At 46.3% G+C, this 20644-nt stretch overlaps 1 protein-coding gene across 2 annotated transcripts in view; it reads right to left on the reverse strand.

The window, feature by feature from the left end:
• The window catches only part of VWF (von Willebrand factor), a 186831-nt gene that overhangs the window by 21995 nt on the left and 144192 nt on the right, over positions 1-20644 (reverse strand). For both annotated transcript variants that reach the window (XM_050747383.1, XM_050747385.1), the window contains exons 39-44: positions 14810-14912; positions 14293-14367; positions 12988-13092; positions 11635-11840; positions 5919-6068; positions 862-972 (exon numbers count right to left, since the gene is read on the reverse strand). In XM_050747383.1, the coding sequence (XP_050603340.1) occupies positions 862-972; positions 5919-6068; positions 11635-11840; positions 12988-13092; positions 14293-14367; positions 14810-14912 (750 nt within the window). The remainder of the gene's footprint in view (positions 1-861; positions 973-5918; positions 6069-11634; positions 11841-12987; positions 13093-14292; positions 14368-14809; positions 14913-20644) is intronic.

Here is a 20644-nt window from a genome sequence, read left to right on the forward strand (position 1 = left end):
CTCAGGACAAGATAGCAGACCCTTGGCCTTCCTCTCTAAGGGAAGCGCATTGGTCTTACTGAGGGAGACAGAGGGAAGGCCCATATGGGCAGCTCACCTCCTCCCAGCACCAGCTCCCACGACTGCCAGGACTTGGCTACTACCCACCTTATCCTTCTGACCAGACTGAAAGAACTGTGATTCTCCTAGCATCTGGACTAAAATCCTCTGTTTTTAAGAAAATGGCTTGATGAGCATCAGAGTCTGAGAGCACCTGGCAGCACACAGGGGACAGCTGAACTGCTCTGTGTTACAAGAAGGGACTGGCAGGGTTGGGCCAGCCAGGAGAGGACGAGAGTGGGGCGATGGGGGGCTGGCAAGATGCCCCAGCCAGACCTGCAGGAATAGCCGAGGGACTGTGGGAAATGCTGTTCCTTTTCCGGGTTGTGAAGTTTTCCACCTCCCTAAGACCACCACGGAGCTTTCAGTAGAAACCAGTGAAAAGGTCTGGGGACGCTGCCTGGGTCAGTGTGGTCCAGAACAGTACTTGCAGCCTGTGGCACTTCGGAGGGGTGATGAGGCCCTCCCAGCGCCAGCCGCTCAGCCACAGCACCTCAGATTCACAGGTGAATGAGAGCATGAATACCCCCGAGACGGCCCTGGGCTTTTCTCCCAACATCTACAAAATGGGAAGCCTGAGGCAGTCTTAACTAGTTCCTAAGGGGCAGGTCATCCCAGCTGGCATCTGGGTAACACCAACAGCCGGGTGAAACGCCCAGTGGGGAAAGCAAAGGGCAGGGAATGAGATGAAACTAAGGTCAACACTGGTCCCTGGAGCGGCCCCGGTCTGCCCTCCTCCCTGTCCCGGGGGCCTGGACCTACGCTCTTCCAGGAAGACTGGGAGTCCCCCCGTGGTGAGCCGGTCACCACTTCACAGGCAGACGGCAGGCACCTTCCACAGCACTCGCCTTCACGCGGAACGTAAGTGAAGCCCTGGAAAAGCAGAAAAAACAGAGCAAGGACAGTTGAGCAGCAAAGACATAGGGGTTCTTACCTACGCCTCCTGCGTACTGAGCCCTGGGGTTCTGCTGAGTGATCGCTGGTCTGGGCGTTTTCGCCTTTGTTGTCAACCAGGCTCAGGGTCATGCCAAGCAGCAGCAACTACTAGGTCACTAAACAAAGTCTTAACATCCGCTGCAGATATAATTCTGTTTCCTGAAAGATCCCACTTTGAGAGAGGCCATGATCCAGTCTGTGGGAGTATTAAAGACAGCTCAGAGTTCACTTAGCAGCAGCTGCTACCATCATGGCCAACTCTAGGGCCCCTCACTGACGGGGGGGAACACTCAGGATGACTGGGATCCAGTCTCTGCTCTCGCAGGGCTACCCTCCCATACAAGTCGAACACTTGATCCCAATACTGCTCACCAATGTGATTTGGGCTTCCCCAAAAGGTTACAAACTTGACATTTACCTAGTAATTTATAGGGTATGGTGTTCTTTACAAAAGAAAAGTGAGATGAGAGAGCAACAGACAAACCTTCCCCAGAAAGCATGCCAGGGAGAACAGCATCCTGGGAGTCTGTCAGCCCATTTTGCCTCTAGAAGGTCCTCCAATCTGGCTAAAGCATGATGAAAATAGACTGAAACCCTCCTCTGAAAAGTCTATACAAAGAATAGTCAAAGTGACGACAGTGTGTTTGTCCCAGGAGCCAAGAACAAAGAATCCAGGACTATGCTCCATCTTGGAGCTATGCCCTTAAGAAAGAAAGAGTAACCACAGCTGTTCTGGACAGGTGTGGGACAGGTGTGGGATGGGTGTGGATGGCAGCCTGCTGTGCTCCCCAAGCACACTCCCAAGCAGGGCAGAATCTGAAGATGCACAACACATGTGCCTCTCTCTCTGGAAGGGCTCAACACTCTTAAGACTTGGCTCAACCCCACCCAGTCTCCACGAGACCTACTAACAATCCCTGCCCACCTCCCAGCACTGTGCAGCGAGCTGTCTCCAGGCTTTTATCAGCCAAGATTCAAGTCATTTACTGTGCACCTACGATGTACTAGGTACTACGGAGAAGACAACAAATTAGGATGACTCAATCTGTGTACACACCTTCCACGATACAGCAGAACATACAAAATGCCATTAAAGAAGAAAACAAGGTCTCAGGGAGCCAGAAACACAGACTCAAAGAACACAGAAGACAGTAATTAATACCTTTAGGGATCTGCTGTCATTCTCGCGCGCCTCTCTAGAAGGCTGAGTGATCGAGATCCGCATATTATTGTCGTTTCCTGTTGCCTCTCACCATGAGCAAAGAGTGTCAATATTATGGATGGCTCCCGGGCCAGATGCCTGTTCCCACAGCCCCGCTAGCTTCTCACACCCAGACACTTTTAGCCATGCCTCCAAATTTCCATCTAAGATTCCCCTCCATACCCCACAGCTACCCTGTTTCCCGGCTGCATAACCAGGGTCCAGCCTGTATTATTCAAATTCTTTCTTTTCCCTTCCTCCGACAAATTCCCTCGCTTATCTCTACGTTTGATATCTTGTATCAAAATACACATCCCAGGCCCTTCTCCTGGCTCTCTTCTCCATCCTGTTTTCATTGGTTTCCCAATTAAGAATGGAACTAAGTAGGTCTATTAGCCACCCACCCTGGAAACATACGCACTGAACAATAAATTATGAATTTATCTAGCAGCACGATCCTTTAAGCACAATTGCAGTAACTGAAATGCAGGTGGCAGATGCCAAGCTCTGGTCACTTGTCCCCTCTGAGGTGATCTGAGGAGCACGGTTTGAAGAGCTCCTCCTGGATCAGACTGACCCTTTGGCAACGCTGCAGTTGTGGATTGAACCAGCCTAACAGGACGGGCTCTGGGCTCAGGTCAGGACCCTCCAGTGTCCACAGGCTTCCTGTGAGCTACAGGGGCTGCGGCCAACCCCGTTCCCTGGGGTGGTCCTGTTTCCCCGTCTGATTACTGGGAAGAACATCCCTCCCTCTTCTTCCTCCTGAGGAGTATCACAGAGTGAATAAAATCAAACGGACTTCCTTCGGTTTCTCAGAACACAGTTCCTACACCTCGACTGAGCCTGATTCAGGAGCCTACGGGTGAGGAGTCAGATGGCCATCAGCCTTCATGGAAAATCCCCTCAAAGGCTTGTAGAGAGGCGGAGGCCTCCTCTCACTATGGACACGGAAGCAAGGCCATCGCCTGAGGACCACCTGGAACATTCCTGAGAAGCCGCCAACGCCCCCGCTTACCTGCCGCCACTCCTCTGACACGAAGAGCAGAGAACTACAGAGGAGCTTGGGCAAAGTGTGTTTCTGCACACTGTGGCTTCAGGGTGACGATGGTAGTGTTGTCCTTTCTTTTCTGTCACAACCCAGACAACACATGGACTGGGAGATATGAGCCCAAGTGCCTCTGAGATCAGACCAGAGCTAACAACGCTAACAATACTACCCTCTTTGCAGAATGAAGTCTGAGACCATCTGTAACTTACTTAAGCTCCCACCTCACTCAACACAGTACAGATCCAAGCCTAGCCTCCCACGTCCCCTGAGATTTTAAACCACGATGCTCCCTTCTCCTCCCCAGAAGATGTGAACATTCAGCCTCTAAGACAGGGCACTGGTATTCCCTAGAGCAATCACATGGTCAAGAGTTCTAGACACGTTTCCTCTTCCACTCCTGCCCTGACCTCCCTACTCATCTTCTTTTTGAAGTTGTCCCCAGCTTTTCTACACAGCCAGGATTATACCCCAGGACCTGCAGCTCCCCCAATAGTTGACTGGACCAGAGCATGAACTGGACAGTGGACCCGATCCAAGGGCTGAGCTGGGCCTGTCAAACTTTCCTCTTGAGAAGCTGATCCATGAAACACAAAGACCGACTAAGTCAGATTGGAAAAGGATGAACCATGGATCTGAAAAGCTGTGTGGAGTTGAAGTGAGATTTGATAAAGCTGTGTGCAAACAAAATGTATGAGAAAGCAAAACTTCTGCACAGAGGAAGCTGGCCTGCAGGGAGGAGCTGGAGCAGATGGACACAAATACCGGCTCTTAGGACAAATGGAGACACATGCTGTAGGACCATGGTGCCCACCTACAAATCCTACACTTCCTGTCTGAGATCCTCCTGTATCTTTTCTACAAATCCTACACTTCCTGTCTGAGATCCTCCTGTATCTTTTCTACAAATCCTACACTTCCTGTCTGAGATCCTCCTGCATCTTTTCTACAAATCCTACACTTCCTGTCTGAGATCCTCCTGCATCTTTTCTACAAATCCTACACTTCCTGTCTGAGATCCTCCTGTATCTTTTCTACAAATCCTACACTTCCTGTCTGAGATCCTCCTGTATCTTTTCTACAAATCCTACACTTCCTGTCTGAGATCCTCCTGTATCTTTTCTACAAATCCTACACTTCCTGTCTGAGATCCTCCTGTATCTTTTCTACAAATCCTACACTTCCTGTCTGAGATCCTCCTGCATCTTTTCTACAAATCCTACACTTCCTGTCTGAGATCCTCCTGTATCTTTTCTACAAATCCTACACTTCCTGTCTGAGATCCTCCTGTATCTTTTCTACAAATCCTACACTTCCTGTCTGAGATCCTCCTGTATCTTTTCTACAAATCCTACACTTCCTGTCTGAGATCCTCCTGTATCTTTTCTACAAATCCCCTCTTATTGTAGTTAGTCTGAATGGGTTCTATTCTTTGCAAGCAAAACTCCCCACTGAAACACGAAATATAGTGGGTGTCAATATCCTAAAAATGACCTGTAAACAGCACTTCTCTTTATTTGACAGCAAGTTATTTTCCTGGCCTCAGGTGGCCTGTGAGAGGAGATGAAAACCAAAGGGTTTCTAAAGCTTAGTGTTTCCCAAAGGAACATCTGGATACCACAGCATCATCCTCTCTCAAAAGGTACTGAGCAACTCCACTCACTCTCAGTACCCAAATGCAGGCAGAACAGCAGGTGAAGGGCCTGGGTTTCGCGATCTGTCCTCAGGCTCTCCTCTGCCATCAAACCATTCACCTCGAAAACACCTTCAGGAGCTCTGTCTTCACTGCCGTTGACATTTGCAAAAGCAATCATGAGATGTATGTGCTTGTCCGCCCTGACACCTCTTCTCTTAATATCATTATCTGCTGATAATAATGTAGTAATAAGCGCATTAAACCAGCAAGCAGAATTTGTCCTACAATCCTCTCTGCAGACTGGTGCTCCCTTTTCAGGGTCTGATCAGTCCTAAACATGCAAGAATAGGGCACCCCAGCACACACAGGAGCCTCAGGGGCAGCCGCCACAAACTGGATTTGGAGAACAGGGATGTTTTCCGTACCTCAAATTATAAACACGGCCTGAAAATCAACAGTCTACGTGGAAACACCAGAGTACACTGAAACCAGGACAATCCTAGAAAATTCAGAGCATATGTTTGTTCTAGGGACAGGCGAAGGTGATATATGAGGGTGGAAGAAAAAGGAAATCAAGTCCTCTTTTCTAAGCATTTAGTCCTCCCCACATCTCTGCTCAAACCTACTCCACCAGTCCTTTAGACTTAAGGCCATACAACAGACGTGACCATTAGCTAAGGCCTGAACTGCAGAAGGATGACACAGAAATCCTTTGCTCATGCTTTTTCTTCTTATCCAGCCCTAACCCCCTCCGCTCTCCCACACCCCTAGCCTTGAACCAGAGGTCACTAAAGAACCTTTCTTGCCCTTCCTCGTGAACCCGGGAGGCAGAGCTTGCAGTGATCCGAGATTGTGCCACTGCACTACAGCCTGGGCGACGCAGCAAGCCTCTTATCCCAAAAAAAAAAAAAAAAAAACCTTTCTTGCCCTTCCTAAGATGCCCTCCTCTACTTTCCTGCCCTGATGGCTCCAGGCATGCCCAGCCCCTCTGTCCCACTCACCGACCGACAGCTGTCTTCACAGGGCTTCTGGGAGCACTGGACCACGCGGAGGCCCATCACAGCATCCTCCATGTCGGTGCAGGTGCACACATCACAGCCCTCTTCCCAGAACTGGCCCACCGGGTAGATGGTGCTTCGGTGGACACACACCTGTAGACGTAAGTTTTCGTGAGTGAACTCATTTCGTTCATTGAAACAAACAGTGAGTTAGCACCTACTACACGGAAGCCACTCTAGGTGCTGAGAATGTGGCAATATATAAAACCAAATGTGGTCTCTGCCCATATGCAGGACTGCTTATAAAACAGATTTCATCCTCTTCCTTTCCCTGCCTGCCAGCCTTAGAAAAGCCATCCCCAGTCTCTGAGGGGTGGCCCCTCGTGAGGCCTTCATGGTCCACAGACTTGAATACAACACACTGGCTCTGCCTTGGTCTCACTTCTTCCTGCCTTAACTGCACTTCACTCCTTCCTATGTCACCGAGAAGCTGTACCCACATTCCCAGACCCAGTAATGTCCTTGGACTTGGAGCCCATCCTCTCTAGCCCTCTGCCTACTTACAAGCAAGTTGCGCAGGGGCTATGAACGTGTGTCCCTTTACCCACAGATGACTAGGAACATAGAAAGCAAAGACTCTAGGACACAGAGCAGGGGATATGTTTGAGAGACAAGGGATCCCATTTGGAAGAACCATAGGCTCTGGCAGAGATGTGGGAAAACAGATGAAAAAGGCTGGTTGAAAGGGAAACGTGGCAAGTCTGGGACGCACGCCACAGACAATGCTCGGACATCCTTTTCTTGGAATGAGGAGCTAAGGAAGCTGTTTGATCAGGGGACTTAATGTCAGTTTTGAAATTAATCCCAAGTATGCCCTCCAAAGCTATGCAAAATAGGTCTCCATCCTGTGAATGCCATAATAGCACTTCAAACATTTTAAAAGCACTATCATATATCTTCTCAGTCTTCTAGCTTCTGTAAAATGAACTTATTGAATGAGACCCCTTGTTCTATTAAAAGGCCTGCAGGAAAATGTTACCATCCCTATGGAGAAGAATTGTTTAGCAATACTTAGCAAAAGTAAATGTGTATTTACCATTTGACTCAGAATCTCACTTCTAGGAATCCATCCCAAAGACACACTGCCAAGTCCACAAAATGACAGATGCATATGGCTGTTTGTTACTGCAATTAGTAATAGCAAAAGGCTGAAGTGACCCAAATGTCCACCAACAGGGGACTTGTTGGAAAAAAACTACGGTGCTGCCATGTAATGGAGTACTATGCAGCTATAAGAAAGAATAAGGCATATCTCTAGACACTGATACAGAATAATCTCCATCAAATATTGTTAAATGAGAAAGAACAATTTAAAATATAATTCATAATATACTTTTCTATAAGAAATGGGAAGAAACATGTATAAAATTCATATTTTCAAAAAGAAAACTAATAAAAATTATAAAGGCTGGACACGGTGGCTGGCTGATGCCTGTAATCCCAGCACTTTGGGAGGCTGAAACAGGCAGATATATATATACTACATATATAATACATACTATACATTATATATTACATAGATGTATTATATATTACATATAATACATATTACAAATATAATATATACTATATTACATATATTATATATAACATAACATACGCTATATATTATATACTATATATTATAGAATTCATGTATATAAATTATAGGGTGGAGGAAGGAATAAGGTAGAGAAAACAGAGATAGAGTAAGACTCCTGGGAATATGTCTTGTTATAATAATAATTATTATATATAATTATAATAATTATATATTTAGTTATATATTATTTAATTATTACATATTATACATAAAATATATATTATATATTGTTATATATAATATATAATACATATAAATATAATATAATTATATAGTTTATTGATTATATTATATATTACATATTTTTATATAGTTATATATTATTTATATAACATAATTATAATAATAATAATGTGCCACCTACTTGATATCTAGTTAATGAGCTATTTCAATTTGTTTTCCATTTTTTAGGGATTGCTTTTTATTTCTTTTAAAATTTAAAATTACTATGGTGTAAAATATTTAAATTATTTTAAAGCCCAAATTATAAAACAAGACATATTCCCAGGAGTCTGTTATGTATAATTATATATTATACATAATTTCTATATTATATATAGTATATAATTATATATTTATTATATATAGTATACAATTATATAATATATATTATATAATTATTTTATATATAATTATATAATTTATTTTGTATAAAATATTTATATAAAATTATATATTATATATATATAATAATTACAATAATTATTTCAAATGACTTCAAACCCTAGTATTTACACTATGTATCTCCCAATGAGTTTTTTTTTTTTTTTTTTAGGATAAGAAGAACTGAAAGGAAATTTTATTTATTTATTTATGACAAAGTCTCACTCTGTAGCTCAGGCTAGAGTGCAATGGTACCATCTCGGCTCACTGCAAACGCTGCCTCCTGGGTTCGAGCAATTCTCCTGCCTCAGCCTCCCAAGTAGCTGGAAATACAGGCGCACACCACCACACTCAACTAATTTTTTGTATTTTTTAGTAGAGATGGGGTTTCACCATATTGGCCAGGCTGGTCTTGAACTCCCAACCTCAGGTAATTGGCCCACCTCGGCCTCCCAAAGTGCTAGGTTTACAGGTTAGTTTTGAAACTATTACAGGTATATTGCAAGATAAAGCAAATAAGTAGTTAATTATATTAGGAAACCAGAATTTTCAACTTAGAAGTGATACAACCAAAAAATCAAAGAAGTAAAGTCCCATAATTAAATCTGAATCAGAAATACCACTACAAACTTAGTTTTTATCCTCTCTTAAAAACATGTATTTCTAAGCTCTGTTCACCAAAAAGGTCTGAAGGCAATGGCAACCCAGGAGCCATAAATATTCTTGGCACCCAGATTTTGTGTCTAAATACCACTTGTACTAAAAAGTAGAGGGACTTTTGTCAAAATGGCAGATCCAAGGACTAGGACAGGAAATGCCCAGGGTGAGCCTGGCATGCCTTATTGTTTCAGAAAGCAAGAAAACTACAAAAGACTCATGAGGCCATGCCAACAGGCTCCAAAGCTGACTTCAAGGAGCCCCCATTTACCCCAGGGAGGGCAATTTTAGTATCAAAAAAATAAAGTTTACAATGAATCAACACACACCAAATACATAAGCATCCATGAATTCATAATGATGGGGGGGGAGCCTCTTTGGCTGTCCTTGACAGTTGCTGGGGTATCAACTAATGGCTCTGAAAACTGGAAAGGAAAAAATCAAGCCCTTATTCTGCTTTTATTCTGCTTTGTCTAATGTAATTTTATTTCAGGGTAACTGAAAACAGCTGGGAGAAAGTTCTTTCTTATGGGAGAATTCCAGTTAATAAATGCAATCAGTATGATAGAAGTGAGAAGTCACAATTCTGAAACTCCTAATGACATACTAAATCTCAGACAACACCTATAAATATTAAAACGATAAACTAAACTGTTGACGGGATAAACTTTACAATGCAGAAATAGGTTGACTTCATCTGAACACATAATCAGTCCCATCTTTGAAAGTGGGAAGCTAGGCCAGGTACGGTGGGGCTCATGCCTGTGATCCCAACACTTTGGGAGGTCGAGGAGGAGGATGGATCACAAGGTCAGGAGATCGAGACCGTCCTGGCCAACATGGTGAAACCCCATCTCTACTAATAAAACAAAAATTAGCTGGGCGTGGTGGTGTGTGCCTGTAATCCCAGCTACTCAGAAGGCTAAGGCAGGAGAATCGCTTGAACCAGGGAGGAGGAGGTTGCAATCAGCCAAGATTGCGCCACTGCACTCCAACCTGGTGACAGAGTGAGACTCCAAGGGAGGGGGGAAGGAAGGGAGGGGGGAAGGAAGGGAGGGGGGAAGGAAGGGAGGGGGGAAGGAAGGGAGGGGGGAAGGAAGGGAGGGGGGAAGGAAGGGAGGGGGGAAGGGAAGGGAGGGGGGAAGGGAAGGGAGGGGGGAAGAGAGGGAAGGCAGGGAAGGCAGGGAAGGCAGGGAAGGCAGGGAAGGCAGGGAAGGCAGGGAAGGCAGGGAAGGCAGGGAAGGCAGGGAAGGCAGGGAAGGCAGGGAAGGCAGGGAAGGCAGGGAAGGCAGGGAAGGCAGGGAAGGCAGGGAAGGCAGGGAAGGCAGGGGGAAGGCAGGGAAGGCAGGGAAGGCAGGGAAGGCAGGGAAGGCAGGGAAGGCAGGGAAGGCAGGGAAGGCAGGAAGGCAGACAGACATTATGTGCCTCTAGCCTCCCTAATGCATTGACCTTGAATGTAATGAATCCCCTGGGTCTAACTTCTAGTCCCCTGGAAATACGGGGGATAGAGGAACACATTATGCAATACCATGAGGTAGCTGCTAGTCAAATCCAAAATTCATGACATTCAACAGGACAAATGACCCAGCTTCCCCAACAAATCAAAGGCATAAAACAGGGAGTGGCATTACTATAGATTAAAAACACATAAGAAACATTAATAGAAAAATGGCAAGGCAGGAGGGGTAGGCAGGAGGGGTAGGCAGGAGGGGTAGGCAGGAGGGGTGGGCAGGAAGATGAGAAGGAGAACAGAGACATAAGAAAGCAGCAGCAGCAACCGTAGCCTCCTAGACTTGTTGCCGCTTCTCCAGAAACTACGTGCTTAGAATCCCTGAGCTGGAAGAGCATCCAGAGGGGAACAGAGGTCTTAAGCATTCCAGACAAATAAAGATCTGTTCCAGCCCTAACAGGCTCCAAGGAGAGATGACTGTGGCTTCTCTGTCACTCATGTCAGGACTCCCCTCAATGCAGCAGCTGTGACTATGCTCAGGTCTTCGTGCTGCAGTTCTGGCTCATTTCAATTCTCTGCCACTTTCGCGCCCTTCACTTCCACACCCTATCAATTAAATCTTTAACAATAGCTCATCTTGGTGGCTCTTTCACCTATAAGACTGCTCTTTGCACTGAAAATCTGTACCATTTGTTGACACTATTATATTCAGTTTATAGACTATTGTCATATATACTAACAAGAGCATACATAGAAACTTCATCTTAACATCTCTCCCATAGCACCTAACACAGTACCAATTCTATTAGAGTGTGGTAGTTGCTTAGTAACTATTGGGCGGGTAGATGGATGGATGAATGGATGGGTGGATAGATGGATAAACTGACAACAATAAAGGTGTGGTGGAGTGCACTTGTAATCTCAGCTACTCAAGAGGCAGAGGTGGGAGGATCACTTGAGCCCAGGAGTCCAAGACCAACCTAGGCAACACAGCAAGACCTCATCTCAACAAATAAATAAGTATATATTTATATATATACACACGTACACATAACTATTAACTGATCTCTCAATAATCCATGCAATCACATTATTTCCTTAGCTAACCTAAAAATAAGCTCGGTAAAGACCATGTCTTACACATTGTTTGTAACCTCAGCATCTAGCCATGCTTAGTACATAGGAGGCTCACAAGAAATGCCTCCTAAGTCAATTTCCACTTCAGGCTGAGCTGGAATGCTGACTGCCCACCCACCAAGCCTTGTAGCACTTAGTTTGGGCAGGAGGGGAAGGCTGGGTAGGATATAAACCTTCCATAAGGAGCACATATTTGGCCGTCGTACCAGCCAGAACTGAGCAGCCCTTACCTTGTCGGGAAGGCAGGTGGTTGTGGTGCAGCCACAGTCATTGGTGGCGGTTGAGGCCAAGTACCCAAGGGGACAGCTCACTGTGGAGTTGACACAGTTGCAGGCACACTCATACTCATCACAGCACTGGGTCTTCCGAAGGGTGGGCAAACGGTGCGGGGGGCAGGAGGGCGGCGACACCCTTTTGCACTCCTCCTTCCTGCAGGCTGAGGGTAGGACAAGGCCACGCTGAGCAATGTACCCAGCCAGGGTTCGTAAGTATTCAGCTATGCTATAGGGTGCCAGGGAGCTTCAGACTCAGAAGATTAAGTCAGAAATGTGTGAGGGCCAAGCTCACGGGCTGGGAGCTATTCAATGTTACCAAAAAAGCAGTCCATCTGCAGAAAAATATGAACATTAATCAGAAAGGGAAATGTGAAGCTAGGAACTCTAATGGAGGAGAAGTGAAGGCTGCTCCATCCCTGCTCTATCGCTTTCCCATGTACGTCTGGAAGGGGCGGGTTCCTTGATTCTCAGAGGTGTCAGATGTAGAATCTCTAAGGCCAATAGGCCTGGGTGCACCATGCCCTGGCTAAGCACTGTTCTATGCCAGGAGTTTTTGTGACCCTATCCCCACCTCAGTACCTAGAACAATACCCTACAGTTTTAGGCCCGCCAGCAATCAGTGTGGAATGAAAGAATGCCAGCAATCTTGTCAAAGCCACAGTGTCGCTTTTAAAAGACCAAATCCTGTCCCTGTGTCCTTTGCCTGTTTCTAGCTCCCTTCAAACACAATGTGCTCTCCTCCCACCCCTGAAGTCTCACATCTAGAAGTCAGAGGAGAGTCCACATCAGCAGACAAGAACACCAGTGGAGTTAGAGTGGGTACTCTCGGTAGGTAAACAAAGAGTTCAGTTTCTTGTCGTGTCTTATTTTAGTCCAACACTATGTTTAAATTATAGTATATAGTGATTACATATATACTCCTTCAGAGAGGAAAAAAAACTATAAATTTGTTTGGCAATAAGATCCAATGATGAGGGGAAGTCATTCCCTCCCCTCAATGACATACAGGAGGATGGGCACAAATAAAGATCAGATTCAGAGGCCTCCTCCTCTCAGCCCCAGCTGCTTCTTCATAAACCCAAGGAGGTGCCTGTGGCTGTGCCCACACCTGGTATCCTTCAGCAGCCGGAAGGATCCTGTGCAGGTGTGACCCTAACCCCTCTGCTCTAGATGCACTCCCAACCCAGATTCAGCCAGGTAGAAAACAGGAAACGACATCATCTTGGAAAAGGTCCCTGAGAAAGAGGATGACCTCCCTCACGCCAGGAGAGAGGCCATACCACCCCTCCTCATCCACAGAGGCCTTACCGCAGGTGAAGTTGGGTCTGCACTCGCCAGGGTTGGTCAGTGTGGGCTGGAGGCCACCTTCACAGCGAGGCACTGGGGGCAGGTCACAGCTCTCCGGATCACACACTGAAGGCCAGAAAGAGACATATCCATGCAGAGTTCAGCAAGGTTACTCTTACTACCTGTGAGTGGGACACTACATTCCTATTCATGCAGACTTCTACTGTTTTAGGTTAAGTGATGATAATGGGGACAGAGATAACATGGGGATGGATGGATGGATGGATGGATGGATGGATGGATGGACGGACGGACGGACGGACAGATCAATCAATCCAAGTCATACTGATTATTCTTATCATCCATTAGGGCCTTCCACATCTCAGCCAAGTCAACTTGGATCCTCTAGACCTGTTTCCTCTTCTGGAAGGTGGGATACCCTACCTTATAGGATCAGTCTGAGGATTTCACAAAATAGTAAGGGCAAAGTGCCTGGCACATTGTAGGAGCCTAGTAATGTCTATAAAATGAGGGGCTTGAAATAAATGATCCCTCTAGTTCTCTCTACTGCCAACATTCTAAGACCTCCTTTACATAAATTGTTCTCAAGCCACATCTCCCTCCCTTATGGGACTTCTATTTATTTCTGATCAATTTCATGAGTATAAACAAGTTTCTCCAATTATATGATTTTCTTTTAGTTGCTTGGACTGCCCCCTGATCTATCTGCTCTCCCTTCAAGATTTGCATCACTGCAAATTGTACACGCCTGTGCTTTAGGTCTTCATCTGTATAAGCAACAAACACACTGGACAGGATAAGGACAAAGGCACTAATGATTTCCTGCCATGCTAACCATAATTCCATCAGCTCTGAATTCACCGAGCCCACTATTCAGAGTAGTCTGCAGGGCTAGCATGAAAACCTCTAGCAAATAACCTGACCAACTCGAGGTGCCCAGTATGTGGTGTTCTCTGTATCTAGCGGCCACAAAATCTTACTGAAAAGGAAAATGGGCTGCTTTGGCATGGTTTTTTCTTCAGTGTATCTCTGCGGTCCCCAGCCATCACCCCATTCTTATCAGCAATCACCCCATTAATCCTGTCAAACCTACGTTTAGTAATTTACAGTAGATTCTTCTAGGAAGCCAATCCTATTCTCCAGAGGTAACCCTTTCTATTTTTTTGGAATATCTAGTCAGTCCTTGCCCACCTCCTTTCACACACCCTGTGCCTGGGAACAGAGCCACCTTTCAGCACCCTCAACGTGGTACCCCCCTGGGGCTGGGGCTGGGCCCTGAAGACATCCCCCCGGTGGGACACATACCGCACTCATACTCAGGGCAGCACTGGTCTGCATTCTGGCGGAGGCGGGCCACCTCACACAGGCCGCAGGTGGGAGCTGAAGGAGAGGAACGGCCACAAAAGTCAGAGAAATGAGTAGTGGGACAGCCTCGGAGGGATTTGAAATGTTCTTGCTCACTGAAAACTAGTATGAGTTCTGTATAGTCGTCCCATGAGGATCCAGGCCACGGGCCCTCTGACAGATGAGCGTCCCCATGTTCCTGGTGACACCCTCACATTTACCCTCCAGGGACTCTTAAGTCTGAGCGTTGCTGGGGACCGGAGGCCAGGGTTAATCTGAGAGTGTCAAACCCAGATGCAGAATGGGGCTCCCAGGCCCAGCGACGGAAAATGCAGGCTGGGCAAGGAAGCTCACCCACTCCAGGACTCCAGGTGCCAGTGATCAAGTCTGCTCTGCCAGGGATGAAGATGGGTCACTGGGGGGCCTTGCAGGGGCCCTTGTTCCTCCATGAAGGCACCAGCGAGGGGAGGACTCTCACCTTTGGCCGTGGGGCAGGGCTGCATTGTGCAGTTGGCCTTCCGCCCGCTGAGGCACGTGCAGATCTGACAGGGCTGGTGGTCCGGGACCCAGGCTTCCAGGAACTGAGGGGAAAGCGAGGTTCAGAGAGGGCACAGGACATTCTAGGTACAAAGCCCAGAGTTCACAGAGGTCAGCTCTCCCTGCCTGCGGCGAGGGCCAGTCCCTGAGCCAGCCCTCTGACAGCCTCACAGATGAACAAAACCAGGTTAAAAGGAGGTTGTGAGGTTCTAATGGCTTTCAGAAAGGTGGTCGCCACAGTGCTTTGTAAACTAAAACGTGGAAACTTCCACTATACCCTTCTCTGTTGGCAATGCTAAAACCAAGCAAGGAAAGAAAATGAGTTCTTGGATCACACCTGCTAGTCATTTCTCAAGCCAAAGGAGAAATTGGGATGTTGCTTGGGGGGAAAAAAAAAGCCATTTCTTTCTGAAATTGACTTCAGACAATAGCAAGAGCTGTGGGGAGGACAGCAAAACTCTTGAAAGCATCACATTCTTGATGCCCGCAGTGACTTCAGAGGCCTGAGTGCGGCTCTCTGATTTTTCAAATGAGAGACGGCCCAGGGTAGAGAGCAGCCTTCTCAAAGTTACACACAGCCCCACAGCACAAGGCTTTGAAGTCAGGAACTCCCGAACTCTAACACGGGCTGCGTTCCGCTGTGCCCAGTTTCCTCACCTGTAAAATGAGGGTACTCAAGCCTGCCTTGCAGGACTGTTGTAAGGAGTGAGAAACTGTGATCAGCACAGGGTACACAGCAAAGAGCTCCACTAATAAGAAGCAGAGCCAGGACTTAGTCTCCCTCTGGATTCAGCCATGAAGTTAAATTTAAACTTAAAATTAAATTCAAGCGAAACTGCCCCTAAAGAAACACATTCTTATCCAGCAGCTCAAAGGACTCTAAGAAGTTCCCAGGTCAAGAAGGTCTTACTTATTACTTCCATGGTAGGCAGTCAGCTAAGAAGGAAGATCAAAGACCCCCAAGTGAGGTCCCCCTTCCCCCAAAGTGCCCTGCCCTCCCTCAGGATTAACCCCTCTGGTCCTGCCCTTGACACCTTTCACTCACTCAATAAATGATAGCAGCTAACATTCAAATGCCACCTGCTACGTGCCACTGTGTTGAGAGCTTTATTTAAATCACTCATGTAATCCTCACTGCAATCCTATGGTGAGGATATTTTTTACCATTGCCCTCACTTTTCCAATGAGAAAGCTAAGGCACTCGCTAGGTGTGCACAGGAACAGTGACAGAGTGAGGCTTTGAATCCAAATCCATGGTTTGTTTCTTTATGTTTTGGTTTTTGTTTTGAGACAGTGTCTCACTCTCTCTCGCCTAGACTGGAGTGCAGTGGCATGATCTCAGCTCACTGCAACTTCTGCCTCCCGAGTTTAAGCGATTCTCCTGCCTCAGCCTCCCAAGTAGCTGGGACTATAGGCATGCGTCACCACACCCAGCTAATTTTTGTATTTTAGTAGAGATGGGATTCCACCATGTTGGCCAGGCTGGGTCTCAAATTCCTGACCTCAAGTGATCTACCTGCCTCAGCCTCCCAAAGTGCTGGGATTACAGGTGTGAGCCACCACGCCAGGCCCAAATGCATGGTTTTAAACCACCATGCTCTGCTGCCTCCCACAAATAACTAATAATAAATATGTTCAAGGTATTTTTCTAAGAGTTTTACATTTATTTTCCTAATGATAACCCTACCAGGTAAGTAGTATCATCTATATTTACAAATAATGAAACTGAGGCACCAAGAAGTTAAGAAATTTGACCAAGTGGCACATCCAGGCTTTGAACCTAGCATTCTGGCCCAAGACACCACAGGCCTAGTCTCTTGCACTACAGCTGCTTCTCGTCAATAGACACAGTGCCCGTCATGGGCAGGTCTGAACACACTGTCCGAGCCCTTGAATGGCTGACAGTCAAGGTGAGGAAATAAGACTGGTGAAAATCTGAATGAGAAAAATAAATTGTGACACACACACCGTGGAATACTACCTAGCAACAAGGAGGAGAAAACTATCAAAACACACAGCAGCATGGACGAATCCCAAAAGCGTTATCCTGAGTGAAGGAGGCCAGGCAGAAAAGAAGTGCGTAGGCATGTTTCCATGTATGCAAAATTCCAGAAAATGTCAACGAATCCACAGTGACAGAAAGCAGACCAGTAGCTGTCTAGGGTTGAGAGATGTATTTAAAAGGGCATAAGCTAACTTTTGGGGGATGGAAATTTGTTATCTTGGTTATGTCAACGGTTTTATAGGTGTGTTCATATGGCAAAATCTATCGAATTGTACGCTTTAAATATGTGCTGTTTGTGGCATGTAAATCATACCTCAGTAAAGCTGTTTGTAAAAATACAAAATAAAAGAGCAGTAAGAGTGCAAAAGGAGAGCCCACCAAGACTGGGCACTGCAGAGAGTCTCACAGGGCACACCTATGAAGCACGGGAAGACTTGGGCAAAGGGGAGAGGAGGAGGAATTCCAGGTAGGAAACAGCTGACAAGGCACAGGCGAAGGAACGCTCCTGCAGCGCCTGGCATCACGGGTGAGGCAGGAGGCTGAGGATGACAGAAGAGGCCCCATGAGCCCACTGCAGGAACTTGCCTTACCTCGGCAGGCAGGTGCAGGCCCGGAGGCATAAGCAGGATCCTGCCTCACAGAGAAGAGCTAATGAAGACAGCCCTGGCGACAGTGTGCAGGATGGAAAAGGGAAGGACTAGGAAGAGAAAACCGGAAAAGACACAGTGGCTGCCACTCCAGCTGGGAAGGTGGAGGGAGGGGCCCGGGGCGCTGGCCTCGGAGGGCTGGGGCAGGGGGTCGGATTGGCAGACATGAGGGGATGAGAAAGGAGAGGGTCATGTTCTGTATGTGTTTCAGTGTTCTTTTTTCTCTCCTTTTAAACATAGACCTCAGACATTTAAACTCAAGAATAAATCCCACAATTTTCCTACTATCCTGAGAATGGGTAGCACACAACAGATGACCCAAAGCAGGTGTCTGCCCTCCTTTGCCGGGGATTGTCATTTCCCAGGAAGCTTAAGACCCACTCAAGGCAGGGGAAAGAAGAGAAATAAAAATTTAAAAAACAAGCGAACGCTAAGCTTCTAAAAGCAACTGCAGCGGCTCTCCAGGCCTGGCCAGGCTATGCGGCGATGCGGCCGGCAGATGGTGCTGCTGCACAACCCCAGGCCAACTGCAGGCAGGCCTGTTGCAACCACGCCAGGTTCCAGGGCCCAGGCGTGAATACCACCAGGCCACAACAGGTATGAATGCCAGCAGGAGTTAATGTTTGAATAAAGGTGACAAAAGAGCGGCCTGCAGAGAATACGGTGGGGAAAACATTTTCAAGGCACAAGGTCAAAGGACACAAGCAATTCATCATGCAATTTGATGAATTTGATTCACCAGCCAATTTGATGAGGGATGCAAATGAAATGGGAACACTGAGCCCAGCTAGGGACAGCAGAGACTAAGGGAGAGGGAAGGAGCTACAGGCCAGAGCTTCTGGGCCATGGACATGGTTCCTGCTAAGCTTGTGCCTGCCGGTATAGCACCCACCACCACCAGTGGCTCCACTGAGCCAAGGACAGCCAGTGCAGGTTCTTGGTCCCTTCCGAGCCTGCTGCAAAGGCTCACCTCTTTAGACTCTGTTTTGTAAAATAAGCAAGATCTATGGAAACTAGTGAATATTTTGCTTTTCTGAAATTACTACAATAGTTTTTTTTTTTTTTTTTTTTTTTGAGACGGAGTCTCGCTCTGTCGCCCAGGCTGGAGTGCAGTGGCCGGATCTCAGCTCACTGCAAGCTCCGCCTCCTGGGTTCATGCCATTCTCCTGCCTCAGCCTCCGGAGTAGCTGGGACTACAGGCACCCGCCACCTCGCCCGGCTAGTTTTTTGTATTTTTCAGTAGAGACGGGGTTTCACCGGGTTAGCCAGGATGGTCTCTATCTCCTGACCTCCTGATCCGCCCGTCTCAGCCTCCCAAAGTGCTGGGATTACAGGCTTGAGCCACCGCGCCTGGCCACTACAATAGTTTTATACCCTAGTTTATTTCCCTGAATAAAAGGTTTTCTGGGCTTCATTTTTTCAGTTAAAAAAAAGTTTATTTAACGGAAATGTTCTTCATATTAGGTTTTTATTCTTTCTCTGCTTTGAAAGTCAAAGTTGAAAATGTACATGGCTGGATATGATGCTTGCTTTCATCCATTTAAACTCTATTTTCTGAAATCACTAAAAGTGGCTGTGTTCTTTTCAAAGTTTTCAACTAACTAATTTTATTTCACCTGACTTTAAAATATATTTATAAGACAGTTTCCACATCCGAAATATTTGGATGGCCTCTTTACACAACTTGAATACATATTCTAATGTGTTGGACTGAAGATGAGGCGCGCAGTGAAAGGGGAAAATAGGGCCAGAGAGGAGAAGCAAAGGGCAGGAGAGTTTGGAGACACTAAGATGAAGTTCACAAGCCTCCTTCTCTCAGGACCTTGCAGACATCTGACACTCATGCAGCCAGAAACCTGCAAACTTGAGCTCACTTCTCATCACAGAACGCCAAGGAAAAGATCATTTCTGTCTCCTTCTAAGAGGAAGCATTTTGCCACTACTAGTAAAACCAGTCTGAAATTACCACAGGTTGCTAGCCACATATGTAAATTGGTCAACATCATTCAAGCCCTGCAGGAGCTCAGGAGCTATACAAATCAGGAAGAGAAATACAAGGTTTTGTCAACTCATTTAGGGAATACCACAGAACAGGCAATTACTTAACTTGGCAAGTTGAAATATGGCAGTAGAGGAGGACTTTAGCTCATCTATTCCACAGTGAGGACAAATTGGATCCACTAGGATAAAGCCCAACAACTAGAGGACATGAGATCACTGTAAGTGACTAAGAGTAATGGCCCTAATGGATACCCGTGTTCCAGTGAACATGACTTAGGCCAGAGTTCAACTCACAGTTCCAATGAGGTCAATGGTAGGGCTAGGACACTATGATTGATGCTATGAACATAAATCCCAGCTTTATCACCTCATGGCATTGAGCCTTAGTCTCATCCATTTGATAGGATGTGCGATTATGACCCTACAGAGCTTTGGGGAGAATCATATAAAATGGTCCCTATCCTGGCTTACAGCATCGGGGACAGAATAGTGTAGTTACTGAAATGTTTTCATTATTCTGCAGGCTGGTTAGCTACATTTACCATGAGTTCTCCTATTCGTGGTTGAACATAGTGGTAAGTCACTCTACTCAGTCCACTTAGCAAGAATGGTCCTCCTTGGTGATGAAGACGTTAGGTCTTGAGTGCAGCCCATGATCACAGAACACATTCTCCTTTCCTAGAAGCCAAACATGCTTCTACCTCTACCACGGTCTGTAGTATCACTGTCAACGGTGAAGGACAGGGCCACTGCACACATTCACACGTGCACGTTCACATATGCACAGACACACGCTGCCCCAGATCCTACAAATATACACAGAGTCAACTTTGAAGAGAGATGACAGCCATTTTAGGCCAAGACGGAGGAGTTTGGTAAATATCCTTTCAAAATACATTCAATACCTCCTAAAGAGCTTAAAAAAAAACTGATGACTCAATGACTAACAAGCAAATCAGCCCAAAAAAGATGCAGCAAAAGGGCCATTCCATATTGTGGAAAGAGCCAGATCTTTGGCATCACAGAGAGCTTCAAATTCTGAGACCAACTCCATTACTTATAAATTGTGTCCATTTAGGTCTAAGAAACTAAGCTCTTTAGGTCTTAGTTTCTTCATAGGATT

Source organism: Macaca thibetana, chromosome 11 (genome assembly GCF_024542745.1).
Source record: "Macaca thibetana thibetana isolate TM-01 chromosome 11, ASM2454274v1, whole genome shotgun sequence".
Classification (NCBI taxonomy): Eukaryota; Metazoa; Chordata; class Mammalia; order Primates; family Cercopithecidae; genus Macaca; species Macaca thibetana.